Below are 13,769 nucleotides of genomic sequence, written 5' to 3' on the forward strand. Positions count from 1 at the left end.
TAGTCTGTTGTAGTACAAATGCTTTTAGAAAAAATCAAGTGTGCCAAGAATGGGAACATTACAAGAGAGAGTGGACATAATCATGCAAAAGATCCATGAAGACAAAGAAATACTCACTACGACTTAGAGCAGACAAAACTAGTTAAGCGGAACATTTTGCCTGGGATTTGGGAGATTAAGATTTTGTTCCCTTCTAAGCTTGACTGTTTTCAGATTCATATCTGTCTGCTCTGCAGTTTCCTAATCTAAACTAAAATTGTGATCTTCTGCCTGCCTTAGACTTTTGGTGCAGCTTCAATAGGAACAACATGCTGAGATTTTTCTCACCTATAGTTCTGTGGAAAGGAAAATCTTCTGGAAAATGGGACATGGGAGGAATGGTTTGAACAAACCCATTGCCTAAGTGTAAGCAAACCTGTTGTATGAAACAGGAACATCATTCTGCTTGCTGGGGCCTCAACATGGATGGTAAGTGCTATTCAATTCTTGAAACAGCCCATGGGTCCCAATACTTAGAAGAGAGCTGCCAGATCTGGATTCCAAACAGGCAGAAGCAGCAAAGCTCATAGAGGTATGTGAAGCCCTACCATCTCTCTCCTGAGCCCCGTTTATGCTGAGGTTTAAGCGACTTGCTACTTTTTGCACTATGCTTGGACTTTGTAGTCCAAGTTCCCTTGTGAAGCATGTAACACTCACCATTACCATTCTGAATGTCACTCTGGGTGGCTAGACACCTTAAAACAAGGTTCCGACTTGTATCTATCAAGTACCTGAAGGGCCTGCATTTAGTAACTTCTGCTGAGCAAGAGAGGCACCAGGACTGTCCTCAACAAATCTCTTGGATGTATAGCAAGAAAGAAAAACCCCAAGCTTCTATTTAGAAATGACCACTAACAAAGAATCTGGCACACCACTGGTTAAGCGTTCCAGTCTCTAATTATGTTCCATTAAAATTGTTTGCTTAAAGCCCAACATTTTTCTGGATTCAATTTCAAGACATTCCATCCTATTATAGCTTTGTTAGATCAAAGAATTCTCTATTATCAAACTACTTTTCTTCATAGAGGCAATTATAGGTAGATACTCATTTTGTAACCATGTCTGCCTTTAAAGCAAGCTCTGAGTATATTATAAGGCATGTGCTTGATTTTTGGCACAAGAACTGGATACTGCATTTGGCACTAGTGTAAGCACTACTGGAACAAAAGTAGTATTGCCTCCCCCATATCATTTGATATTCCCTTTTTAAAGCATCCAAGAATTGCATTTGGCCAAGTGGGGGCTTATGTTCAGCTGACCATCCATCATGTCTCCTAACTTTCTCTCGAAACACTGATCCTTGGGATGGGCTCCCATTCCATTTCCAGATGTATGACTTTATACTTGGTGATAGTGAAACAGGCTGTTATGAGCTGGACACCAGCAAAGAAAGGCATATCAATTAATTGTAAAGCATAAAAACCTTAGCATGCCTGAAAAAATTGTGAGTTGTTAGCATTTCAGTCTCCCTTTGCTTCTCCAATAGCTATTAGGTAAAGCTTCTGGCTTCAGTTCTGAGGAACTAACAGGAAGATGTTGGTCATTCTGAAAGGGGAGAGGAGTTCACAGAAATTTTATTTCAGAATGTGTCAGCAGCTGGCAGTTATGGACAGTGAGCAAGTAACAAAGTTTCCAAGAACCTGAACTTTATCATAGAACATTGACAAAGGATCTGAATTATTTTTTGTTTCAGGACTGTCTTTATCTGCTACATTTTTAACTTCAATTGCCTCATAAATGCTCCAAAATGCATGCATTAAGTAAGTGGATTGCACCACATTTCCAGTGCAAATTCTGACCTTAGCTATCAGATTGTGAGCTGTTTCTGTAAACACCTACTATGGGACATGCCTGAAAAGCAACATCAAAAATCCTGAAAGCTATGCTATAAAAGGTGACCAAATACACCAAATTAGTGGCTTAAACACAGCTACACTTTAGTATTAGTTTCCACACTATGTACGAACATTTTGCAGCTGTTATCTGAAAAAGAATTTCAGAGGGGGGGCAAGAAAAATGAATTGCTTAAGTACCATGAAAACCAAATTAACTTTCTCCTCACTAATGCTTTAGCCCATGTACTACTTTAAACAAAATCTGGGACCTATATGGCCCTCTTATCAGACAAACAAACTCCTACAGCACTGATTAATTTAATGAGCTAGTATGTTATTCTCTATACCTATCACACAATGTCTGCTATCCATTTGTATGGGTTCATTATGTTCACAAAATGCTTTTCTGTTAATATACTAGAAGATGTGTGTGAGTCCGAGGAAAATAACTGAAAATGCTGTAGGGAAGTAGTGGACAAACTACAACTGAAAAAAATGAACACGGATGCCACAGTCAACAGATTTTTATTGGGTTCATCCCCCTAACATGCAAAATTCATTGCTCATTGGTGCAATTCTAAACTGAACTAAGACTGTACTCTTACAAAATAAATTCCATTAATTATGCAAAGTGATTATAATTTTCACTGTGAAATTTTTTCCCTTCATCCAGCAATTTATAAAAATGCATTTTTTTTCCTTGTAAAACATCCCTTTATGAAGATGCCTAATGAAATACTTCTATGGTTTCCAACTCATCCACTCACTAAACCTCTTTCAAGCATGTAGTCCCATTACTTGCACTGAATAGCCGCAAGGCAACGCTAAATTTTTCTGATTTAGTGCAGTTAGCTTAAATGGACTAAGGTGTTGGTACTTTTGTTGTTAGACACAAGCAGCTGTGATAGTGCATTTGAGAGCTTGACTCACGATAGGGGAATTACCAGTTCAGGTTTTAGAATTTGGTTGTTCAAATAGCTGGAAACACTAACCCACTGACTGACACTCAGCTCTTTTGCCAATGACCAAACACATTTACGAACAAAAGCACTCAACTATTTTTAGTTAAACTGCCATCATAAATTCCCATGTTACTTAAAAACTACCTTCTGACAAACTTCAATAAACTAGCATTGTTGTTAAGTTTTATTTAAACTGAAGTGCAAAAATAAGCTGTTGCAGAAATTGGCACAAAAATCAGTGACAGTGAATTTTATACAGAGCTCCTTCGCTGCCTGTACCTGACCTGAAAAAAACCATTTCAGTCAGAGCAGACACAACTTATTGATCTGCTGCACCAAATGCTTCAGCAGGCTAAGACTCCTCCAGTAGTGCTTGCAAGATAAGAAAACAGTTTGAATGCAACTACATGTTGTACAAGTCCCTTCTTTCTGCTACACCTACACATTATCAGCAACTGCTCATATCCTCGTGAATCCTGTGCTCTCCACTTCCAAAATATCTGCAGTAGAACACTGCGAACAAATTATCTAATTAAACTAAGTACCTAGAATGTGGAAAAAAAATTACTATTTTGTGAAGTATTTTATGCTTCCTTTGGTAAAAAATACCTGATGGTGTTCAAAGCTGGAAGTAATTATCCAGCTCAGAGGTCCCCAGCAGTGGAAGGGCATCAACCTGTTTGCACAAGTCCAGCGGAGGGCCATTAGGAAGGTTAGGGGGACAGAGCACCTCTCCCATAAGGCTAGAAGAACAGGGATTATTCAGCCTGGACAAGACTTCAGGGTGACCTAACTGTGGCCTTCCAGTACCTGAAGGGAACCTACAATAAAGATGGAAAGGGACTTTTTACCAGGGCATGTAGGGACAGGACAAGGAGCAATGGCTTCAAATTGAGAGTAGATTTAATCAGATTTTTAGGAAGAAATTCTTTGCTGTGAGGGTGGCAAGGCACTGGAGGAGGTTGCCCAGAGAAGTTGTGGATGCCCCTTTCCTGGAAGTGCTCAAGGCCAGGTTGGATGGAGCTCTGAACAATCTGGTTTAGTGAAAGGTGTCCACAGCAGGGGCATTGAAACTAGATTGTATCTTTAAGGTCCCTTCAAACTTAGGCCATTCTATGATTCTCTGATCTTAAGATGTTAAGAACAGATTTACACTTGCTGCTTCTTTACATAGATTCTCACAAAGCTTTCTGGTGCACTACAACTAATCAGGGACCCTGCCCACTCAACAGCACACAGCTCAGTTTGTCATTTACTGCACGTTTTAATCACACCAAAAGTAACTAACTGTTGCACCTCAAAACCTCATCTGTTACCTGCACAAAGCCTTCCAAATTTTCTTCCTCCAGATGAAGGTTAAGCAGTATCTACATACTGCTAATTCAAACTGTGGCTCTTTGAAACACGACTCCAAAGTGAACCTGGCAAACGCCGCCACTTCAGAAGAAAGAGACCAATCAAGACAACAGACTGTTTTGTGCAAGATTGTTTTATTAACAGACCAGACTTTGAAATATTGCAGCTGGGCATCTTTACCTGCAAGGCAAAAAAGAAAAAGTTATCATTAGGCACATGTAGATCTGAAACAACTCTGGCCACATGAAAAAGTAATACATTTTCACAATTTGTAATTTGGGCTGAAAACACTCATTTTATTTCACTGGATTGAAGACTGCAATAGTCTTGCACACAGTAACTAACTTCTACATTAACATCTCTTCACTGAAAACACAGACTTTGAGTACCAGACCTAACAGGATAAGCATTTCTACCTTGAACTGTTGGTACCTACACTTGATATTTAAAGACATGCCAAGACATTGTGCATATTCTACCTTTTGCTGCATTCTCATTTTAAGCACATTTCAAAGACTGTTTAGATACAAAAATGAAAGCAAAAAGCCGACTTGGGACCAGTTCCTGTAAAGTTTGCTCCAAAAATTAATCAAATTCACTATGTTGCCAATACTGAGTTGTCAACATTTGCTTTCTAGTACTATGCTCTTTCCTCCCAATCTATACAAAGGAATCAGTACTGGAAGTCTATTTCTTAAATTCATTTGAGACTATGACTTAAGTAGTAAAAAAAATAAAGACAAATAGCAGGAAACTATCTACTTATAGCAAAGAGGAATACTGTTCTTCAGATACACAGCCCCCTCATCGTGACATTACCTGGAGAATACTGCCAGTATGTCACCTGATCTTACTACTCCAGTTTGGCCACAGCCTCAGTAGAAATTATACAACATTCTTCTATTTTCTATGTGTAGGCTACTTCTATTTTAAACATGCTCTCTGTCCACAACAGCAGGAAAAGAAAGTGGAAGAGATGAGAACAATCAATTTATCTCAGATTTAGTTATGTATGTTTACAGAAAAAGTGTAAAAACTGCTTATAAGCATAAAATAAGAAACTGCAAGGTCACTTTCCAAATTAAAAGATGAAGTAAAGTTCTAATGTATGCCATTTACAAGGGATGCTGAGCTACAAGTCAAGTGAGAAACATGGGCAACCAGATGAATTAATATCCCTTGTTTCTCTGCCAATATACCAACCCTCACAGGCATTTACAGCGACTGCAATCGCGAACTAGAAGCTTCCCTCCTGTAGGAAGGCTCCTGAAAACAAGACTACCAATATACACCTGACATTTGTGGATACAAAAATGCTGTTAGCAAGGAGTTTTCCTGCTTCTTTCTTAACCGTGGGATACCTTAGCTTGTGCAATTCTGTCAGGCTGAAGCCCTACCCATGCAGGGTTGGCCAGCATGTCAGCCCTGGCACTGCCTTCTGTTAGAAACCCTGGTAAATTGGTGTGGCTTTGAATGTGCAGAATGTAACATGGATGCACTCGAGCCAGAATTGCAGACCACAAGGTTTGCAAGAGTGAAAACAGAGCCACATTGTTCACCTCCTTCAGAAGTGAACAATCTAAGCATTGGGTTAGACATTTAGCAGGGAAGATGGAGGAGAAAAATCTACACTGACAGAAAAGCTGCAGTGTGTTTCCATTAAAAACAGCATTATGCTCAGAAACCAGACAGGAGCATAAGGTCCTCCTCAGCCTTGGTTATGCACTAACTTCAAGGACACATCTGCCAATACTGAACTTTCAAGTTTCTTCCAGCAAAATTTCTACAATAGTAGTGGGAGTAACTTAACATCACCCCAGGCACTGAACGTTACAGCAATTCTGCTTCTCAAAGTTACCAACATCTTCCCATAGCTGAGCTAAAAAGCTTTGCAAGAACACTGTCCTCAGTAAGGAACTATTTTCCTAAAGTTCAAATTTCCATGTGCCATGTAACCGGTGCTTTAAAACTCTGCTGACTTCACAGATGGGAAGTAACAGCACAAAACGCAGGAGCTTGAACTGAGGAAATCAGCAGCCTACAAAAAAAGCTTCAATAAACACTGTCAATCAAATGGAAAGTATTTCCTAGATCTCCTTTAGTTCCTTGGACAGACAGCAGACCCAACGAGCTCAATTTGCTGTGCCTTGGCTTTAAGAATATTTTTAAAAGACTTGAGAAAAAAAAACCAAACAGCAAAACAAAGCAAGGTAAAACTTCCTTCCCTTCAAAAACTTTAATTTCTGAGAACTCATCCAAATGCAACTGCACCAGTTTTAAACTGTAAATCACAACACTACCCATTTTTTTTTTTATGAATCCATCCCCTGAAGCTAGAAACTCAGAACTAAACTGCACATCTGATCTAAAGAAAAAACAGAACCCTACAAAACCAAACAACAAAACCCTACCCCACACATATCCCAACAAGCCAACCAAAAAAACCATTTTGACTTTGGAAGAATTAGTTTGAGGAAAATTTGGTCTTTGTTTGATATCCTTTCCAAACACCCTAACACAATGAAGTTTTCTTAAATTCCAGCATACCTGTCAAAGAAAAAAAGATATTTACCCTTGACTGAAACTAAGATATGGACAACACTGAAGCTAGTTTAGTGTCTAAAAAGTAAAGGGAAGTACAAGAAATCTGAAAAAAGTGTTGGCTTTGAATGGCACAGGCTTCTCACCAAAGCAGAAACAGGAGAGTGACAACAATAGGTAAGACAGATTGTTTGGAGTAGGTCCTACCTTTAGGACTCGGCTGTCACTTAAATCACTTCAAGTGCTAATAAACCTTCTCATTTCTAAGGAATAGACTACTCAAATGGGGAAATCAAGTCTTTCAAAATTACCAACTTGGTCACCAGACATGAAAGCTTTAAATGAATCATTCTGAAGCTTGAACAAGCTGAAAATTTACACCAATCTTAATCAGGCTTTTCTAGAAAACTTGAAAAAACACCGTACTTGCAATCACAAGTTTTTGATGATACTAACAGGTCATTAATGAGGGTTGAAAGATTTAGCCAAGATCTCAAGGCTTCCCATCATAAAACCAAATAAGGCTTTAAAACAAGTTATTGGTAATGTTTGTATTTTCTAAACATTATCAGCTACAGAGACAATTCAACTTCCCAAATGTTTATGCTTTAGTTAAGACTTCCAAAATAAAACCAGAACACTGTATTGTTCAAGCAGCTTTATACTGTAGGTACCACCCAAGAATGAGTGAGCATCTATTAAACTTGAATGTCTGACAAATAATGACAGCAGCCTGCAGAGCTGAACAGTTGATTGCCTTGGGCAATATCTCACCATTAGTTCATTCTCCTTATGAGTCTGTTGATCTGGTCTTCTCTGTTACCAGCATCCCCACCTTCCACAAAGTGGATAGTTTTCTTCTTCATTCCACCCCGAGGAGAGGATAACTTGAAGGGCCAAAGGAAGTTGTTCACAACTTTGAAGTTCTTGCCAACAGTGTAAATTTCATGGATCACATCTTCCATGCAGATGATGCCAAGCTTTCCTAAAATTCAGACATAGCTTTCAGAAAGACTACATAGGCACTGGTCAGTAACAAACTAAAAATTATCACGTTGTTACTGTCATGCCTACTTATTTTGACAAACTTCAGGAAGTCAGAAAGCACTCACTTTGTCATGAAACTGAATGGCTGACTTTTCCAATTAAAATGGATTAGCTGCAGCCAAGTCAACATGTAATTGGCACATTTGGAAAGAGGCATCAGTTTCAACTGTTAAAATATTTGCTGCCGGCAGTGAGGAACAACAAAAAACCCACACTTAGTGAATCTTAGGAAAACAGACTGCTCTTTGGAGAAAAGTTAGATTAAATACACCTAAACCATAGCTATGTGTAACTCAGGGAAACTCACTATTAAGTTAGGCTGCTGAATAATGCTACAGCATGCTTCCTTAATGCCTTTCCAGAGTCCTCAGCAACATGTTACAAGTTAACTCCCATAAAATAGAGCTCTAAAAAGAGATTACAATAGAATACAGATATCTTTAGAATCTGTTTATCTATTGCACAGGAAAAGAAACACGCCTTATCTGAAGAAAAATGCAAATCAAGTGCCAAAAAAGGGAGAGACTTAAGTGATCACTTTCACTCATTCTGACATGACCGCAAAATAAAGGAGATTCCTAGAGCAGCCCATATCCCAACAACTGTTTACCATGCTTTGTTTTTTACTGAATACACTGATTACTTTTACTACCTAGTTCTTCCTTCACTAAGTTTAAAAAGTCTGTTTACCACATCACAAAAGTCAAAGATACAATGTCTCTAAGTTTGAAAGCTCAGAGCCACGATGACTGTTTTGTACTACAGCACTCCTTCATTACTCAAAGATCTACTGACCCCTTCAAGGTCAAGAAGTTTACATTTAACTTTACACATTTAAAAGGCTAAAATTTGATTCTTTACACCTGTTTTCAATACTTTATGATGGAAGTTACTCCCAGCTTGCTTTGTATTAAGCAATTAAGACAGAAGTAGAGATCATAACCTAACACCAGTGTACTCCAGTGACACATAAGGACAGTTGTCCAGCTCAGCACTGCACTGGTCACCCCAAGGAACCAGCTGGCTTCCTGTTTTGCTCAGCAGAATTTACCAAGGCGTTTCTGGATCAGGCGGTTGTCAGTCAGAGCAATGCGCTGCTTGTTGATCTTGCCGTAACCACGCTTGTAGATCAGTTCATGCACAGACTTCAGGTTGGGGTAACTGAAACAGTCACGTTCAAAAAAAGAATTCTAAGTCTCTGCAAGCCACATTTCAAGTTAATGTTAACCTCCCTGATTTGGACTTCCATACCAAACAACTAAAGATCATTTCAGCATGTCACAAATGTAAATACAAAAGCAACAGAGAAGCAAATCTCGCACCAAGTTCCCAAGAATACCAGTATGAGAGTGCAATCATATCTAGCAGCCATTACCTTTAAAGCACTGCCTTAACCACACTTTCAATTCAAAGACAGGAAAGCACACAGAAGATAAAAAAGCTGTGCAAGTCTAGCATAGCAAAATGCAAAAGCCGCTCAATACTTGCACCCTGATTAGGTACAACTGGGCCTTTCACTCACCCCCAGGCAATGTAGGGTTCAACAATCCGCAACATGTTGATAGAGGCTTTGTTGAGTTTTACAAAGGTGCCATTAAAAATCTGCCGCAGGCGAAGAAGCTGCAGAACCTTGCGGACCTTTGGGCTGACACCATTGGTACTGGAGAAGAAAGGGAAAATGCCTGAATCATCAACACCCCAGAAACACTAGGTATCAGGTTAAAAAAAAGGCCCCAAAATACAATAGTACTGTTCCCATATGAAAATACATTTTGTGAATTACACAAAGCAAGCTTAGTAAATTAACTTACTATCACTACATATTTCAGTGTAAAGCTAAAACATCTATTTCCATTGAAAGAATTGAAGTAAGTATCACACTGGAACAATTGAGAACTACCCTTGTGCTGTCATGAATGTAATCCTTCCAATCACACCTTTTTTTAGTTCCCTGTAACACTTTACCGGAGTAGAACAAAACAAACACTTGAAGGAAAACTCAGCAGAATGTTTGGGAATAGGGGCATATAATTTTATCAAGTTAAAGGTGAGAAAGAATAACTGTCTGCATGTACTTGCAGCCTTGTCTTCTTAAAAGCAGAGATTCCTAAAGACAGTAGACAGCAAAATGATTTAGTCCTTAATTAAACACACCTCTGGGGCATATACAGCATCTACCAACAACTTCTCAAGCCACTGGTAGGAGGCTTTATCTTTATTTAAGCCCTCAAAAGAGAGAGGTAACAGGAAAGCCAACTTCAGTGCTTTTGAATATAAACCTGCTTACATCTGTATCCGACCTTACCCTCTTATCCTGATCACAAATGCCAGTTTCGGCTCAGCTGGGACATAGTAATTGCCAGCTTTCCGGGCCATCCTGGCCATACGGATCTCCTGCCTGTACATGTGCCTGTACTCCTTGTGGTAAGCCTGGGCTCTTGCATAGATGAGCTTCCTTTGTGCCTTGCGGTACTGCAATAAATTGGAAATCGTTTGAAGTTAGATAATTCCTTTTAACACATGAAAATCACCTTCAAGTAACATGCCACATTCTAGAACTTCCCACAAGTAACACAGATCAGTATCACACAGCTCAGAACAGCCCTCAGTGATGCTCCAGAGAACCTGGCAGGCTGTTATACAGCAAACAATATTATTATTCCTGACTCTTCATCAGAACTGTGGTAATAAAGAGTAATAAGTACAAACTGAAAGAGGGGAAATTTAAGTTAGATATAAGGAAGAAATTCTTTATTGCGAAGGCGGTGAGACACTGGAACGGGCTGCCCTGGGAGGCTGTGGATGGGCCAGCACCAACAGTGTTCAAAGCCAGGTTGGATTGGATATTTGAGCAACCTGGTCTAGTGGAGGTGTCCCTGTCCATAGCAGGGAGGGTTGGAACTAGATGATCTTTAGGGTCCCTTCCAACGCCTTACAGTTCTAGGATTCTCTGATCATACATCAAGCTCCCCCTCACAAAGGCTATAACCTCTTGCCCTGAACAAGACTAACTTCAATGTTACAGACAGCAGTACACTTTACCCTTAACTCTGCCCAAACTTTGTTATCAGCCACTAAAAGTATATTTTAATCCAACAATTAAGAAAATACCAACATGCTGGTCTCAACACTGTGAACTTCTGTACTGCACCACATCAGCAGTAGCAGCAGCTGCTACTGCAGCAGCACAGCAATTTGAGTCAAGGGATCAGAGAATATTCACCTTTTTTATAGCCAAAATCTTCTTCTGACGTTTGGCTTTCATAACCGCATAGGCCTGCCGCTTCTTCAGCAGGCTCTCGGGCACAGAGGGCACCTTCTTTACTCTAAATGAAAACACAAATAAAAACTTTTAGTTGGTAGAAAAGAACTAAAAGAAGTTACATATGACAAACATCAAAACTCTCAGAAACACATGTGCAGGCCTCGGTGCCTTGAGCCACTTCACTGTGTCTTCCTCATCCCCACTGTTCCTAGGCCTAGAACAGTGTCCCAGGACAGTTCCCTGGGACTGAATTGGGTGATTTTCTAGTTCAGAACCTGCACTGTCCACATTTCCCAGACAAGGAAGCCTGACAGACCAACCAGAGCTGCACTAAGTTGTAACTCCAAAGACTGGTCCTACTTTGCTACAACTGATAATAAAACAAAGTCATTTCAAAATAACTCCTCTCTGACCAATGAACATTTCAACAGGTGCTTGAAGAGGAAAAGCTAATTTGGTAGTACTGTGAAATTTATTTCACAGGACTCTCAGCTTGCCCAGATTATCACAGAATGGGTCAGGGTTGGAAGGGACCACAGCGGATCATCTGGTCCAGCCTCCCTGCTCAAGCAGGGTCATGCCAGACAACAGGACACAGGATTGCATCCGGATGGGTTTTGAGCATCTCCAGTCAGGAAGACTCCACAACCTCTCTGGGCAACCTACTCCAGTGTGTGGTCACCCGTACGGCAAAGAAGTTCCTCCTCAACTTCGGGCAAATTGCCTGTATATTAGTTTCTGCCCCGTTCCCTCTTGTCCTGCAGATTTTTAACTTTTACACGCGACAGAACTTGTCAGAACAGCGTTTACAGAGCCATAATCATCCTGGCGAGCGCCTACACCAGCCCGGCCGGCAACCACTCCCTGCTGTAACCCCAACACAGCCCTGTCCGCCCGCCCAGCCAGGAGGAACTAGCCGCCCCGGTCCCACATTCCCGGCGGCGACGGCGCTCGGGGCCCGATCCCCCTCCCTATCCCGCCAAGGGCCGGCGGCCGCAGCCGCCGCCTGCGGAAGGGCCGAGCCGGTGGCGGCTCCATCTCCGCCGCGCGGTCCCTCCCCTGCCACCGCTCCCAGCCCCGACGGAGGCGCGGCGGCCCCGGGGACGGTGCGGGCAGGGCTCGGGCGGCGCGGCTGCCACGGATGGCGACGGATAGCAGCGGGCGGGACGAGACTCACTCCTTGTCCGCCATGGTCAGCGCCGGAAGAGAGGGGCGTGCGCGTGCGCGGCGCACTCTTAGCTCATTCGCCCGCGCAGGCGAGGCCCTGCCCGCCGGCAGGACCCCAGGTTTGGAAGCCCGCCGTTGTGCCTGACCGCCGTGCGAGCGCCGAGGTGGCGGGCGAGTGCCTGAGGTAAAAGCGTACGAGAACTGCTTCCGCCCGGCGGGGGCCGGAGCCGGCTGTGTCCTGGGATCGGCTGTGTGCCGGGACCGGCTGTGTCCCGGGCAGTGGCTGCGTGCCGGGACCGGCTGTGTGCCGGGCAGTGGCTGTGTGCCGGGACCGGCTGTGTCCCGAGCAGTGGCTGTGTGCCGGGACCGGCTGTGTGCCGGGCAGTGGCTGTGTGCCGGGACCGGCTGTGTCCCGAGCAGTGGCTGTGTGCCGGGACCGGCTGTGTCCCGGGCAGTGGCTGTGTGCCGGGACCGGCTGTGTCCCGAGCAGTGGCTGTGTGCCGGGACCGGCTGTGTGCCGGGCAGTGGCTGTGTCCCGAGCAGTGGCTGTGTCCGGGCAGTGGCTGTGTGCCGGGGACCGGCTGTGTGCCGGGGACCGGCTGTGTCCGGGCAGTGGCTGTGTGCCGGGCACCGGCTGTGTCCCGGGGACCGGCTGTATCCCGAGCACCGGCTGTGTTCTGGGACCGGCTGTGTCCCGGGACCGGCTGTATCCCGAGCACTGGCTGTGTGCCGGGCAGTGGCTGTGTCCCGGGACCGGCTGTATCCCGGGGACCGGCTGTATCCCGGGGACCGGCTGTGTGCCGGGCAGTGGCTCTGTCCCGGGGCCGGCTGCGTCCCGGGCCGGGCGGGAACCGCTCCGCCGCCAGACCCGGCGTTCCCGGCAGGAGGCTGAGAACGAGGTCTGCGGTGGTGGGGCTGCCAGGCGTCTTGCATAAGGCAGGATTTCCCCTATTCCAGCCTTAAATCCTGTCGTTAATGCCTACGGGACGCCACCTCCTGCCCGCGCTCAGTACCGCGGCGGGGATGGAGGCTGAGAGGGGGGAATGCTGCTCCTGCCGCCCCCGGCCCGGTTACATCCCCGGCCGCCTGCCGGGTCAGGGAAGCGGGGTCCCGCTGGCATCCGCGCTCCTCCGGTTCAGGACCGAAGCGCTTCCCGCAGAAGCGCCAGAGATCACGGAGGTGTTTCCGTCCCTGCGGCTGGAGGGAGCCCCGCCGGAGGAGCACGGCTGTCGGCCGTGCCGACCACTGCGCCCGCAGGATCGTTCACCTGGACGCACGGGGAAGTGGGAACCACGGGCTCCGTTTGTGCCGAGATGTGCTTTCATTAGGTTGGGCATCTTTTCGGGTCGCCACACGGAATCAATAACTGCACTGTGGAGAATGGAGGGCGGCTCGGGAAGCAGCGCTGCCCAGCACAGCAGCTTGGAAGGCTGCTTAAGGTTGTGGCTCGTAAGTCTGATCCTGTGCGCGCCTACCTGTGCTCCTAAAATCACCCAGGTAGACACCGGCACATCATTACACACGTACGGGAGCAAGAGAAATTAGTGGAACTCTGAG

General features: G+C 44.1%; 1 protein-coding gene across 1 annotated transcript; it reads right to left on the reverse strand.

Annotated features, from left to right (window-relative positions):
* Window positions 1-4,309: 4,309 nt before the first annotated feature.
* RPL7 (ribosomal protein L7) lies at window positions 4,310-12,256 on the reverse strand. The gene is made up of 7 exons (XM_082281840.1): window positions 12,223-12,256; window positions 11,004-11,106; window positions 10,086-10,252; window positions 9,303-9,440; window positions 8,832-8,941; window positions 7,508-7,718; window positions 4,310-4,372 (listed from the first exon to the last, which is right to left on the reverse strand). Exons 1-6 carry the CDS (start codon window positions 12,234-12,236, stop codon window positions 7,510-7,512), a joined length of 741 nt encoding a protein of 246 aa, XP_082137966.1. The 5' UTR covers window positions 12,237-12,256; the 3' UTR covers window positions 4,310-4,372; window positions 7,508-7,509.
* Window positions 12,257-13,769: the final 1,513 nt, after the last annotated feature.

Source organism: Coloeus monedula (assembly GCF_965178545.1).
Source record: "Coloeus monedula genome assembly, chromosome: 1".
NCBI lineage: Eukaryota > Metazoa > Chordata > Aves > Passeriformes > Corvidae > Coloeus > Coloeus monedula.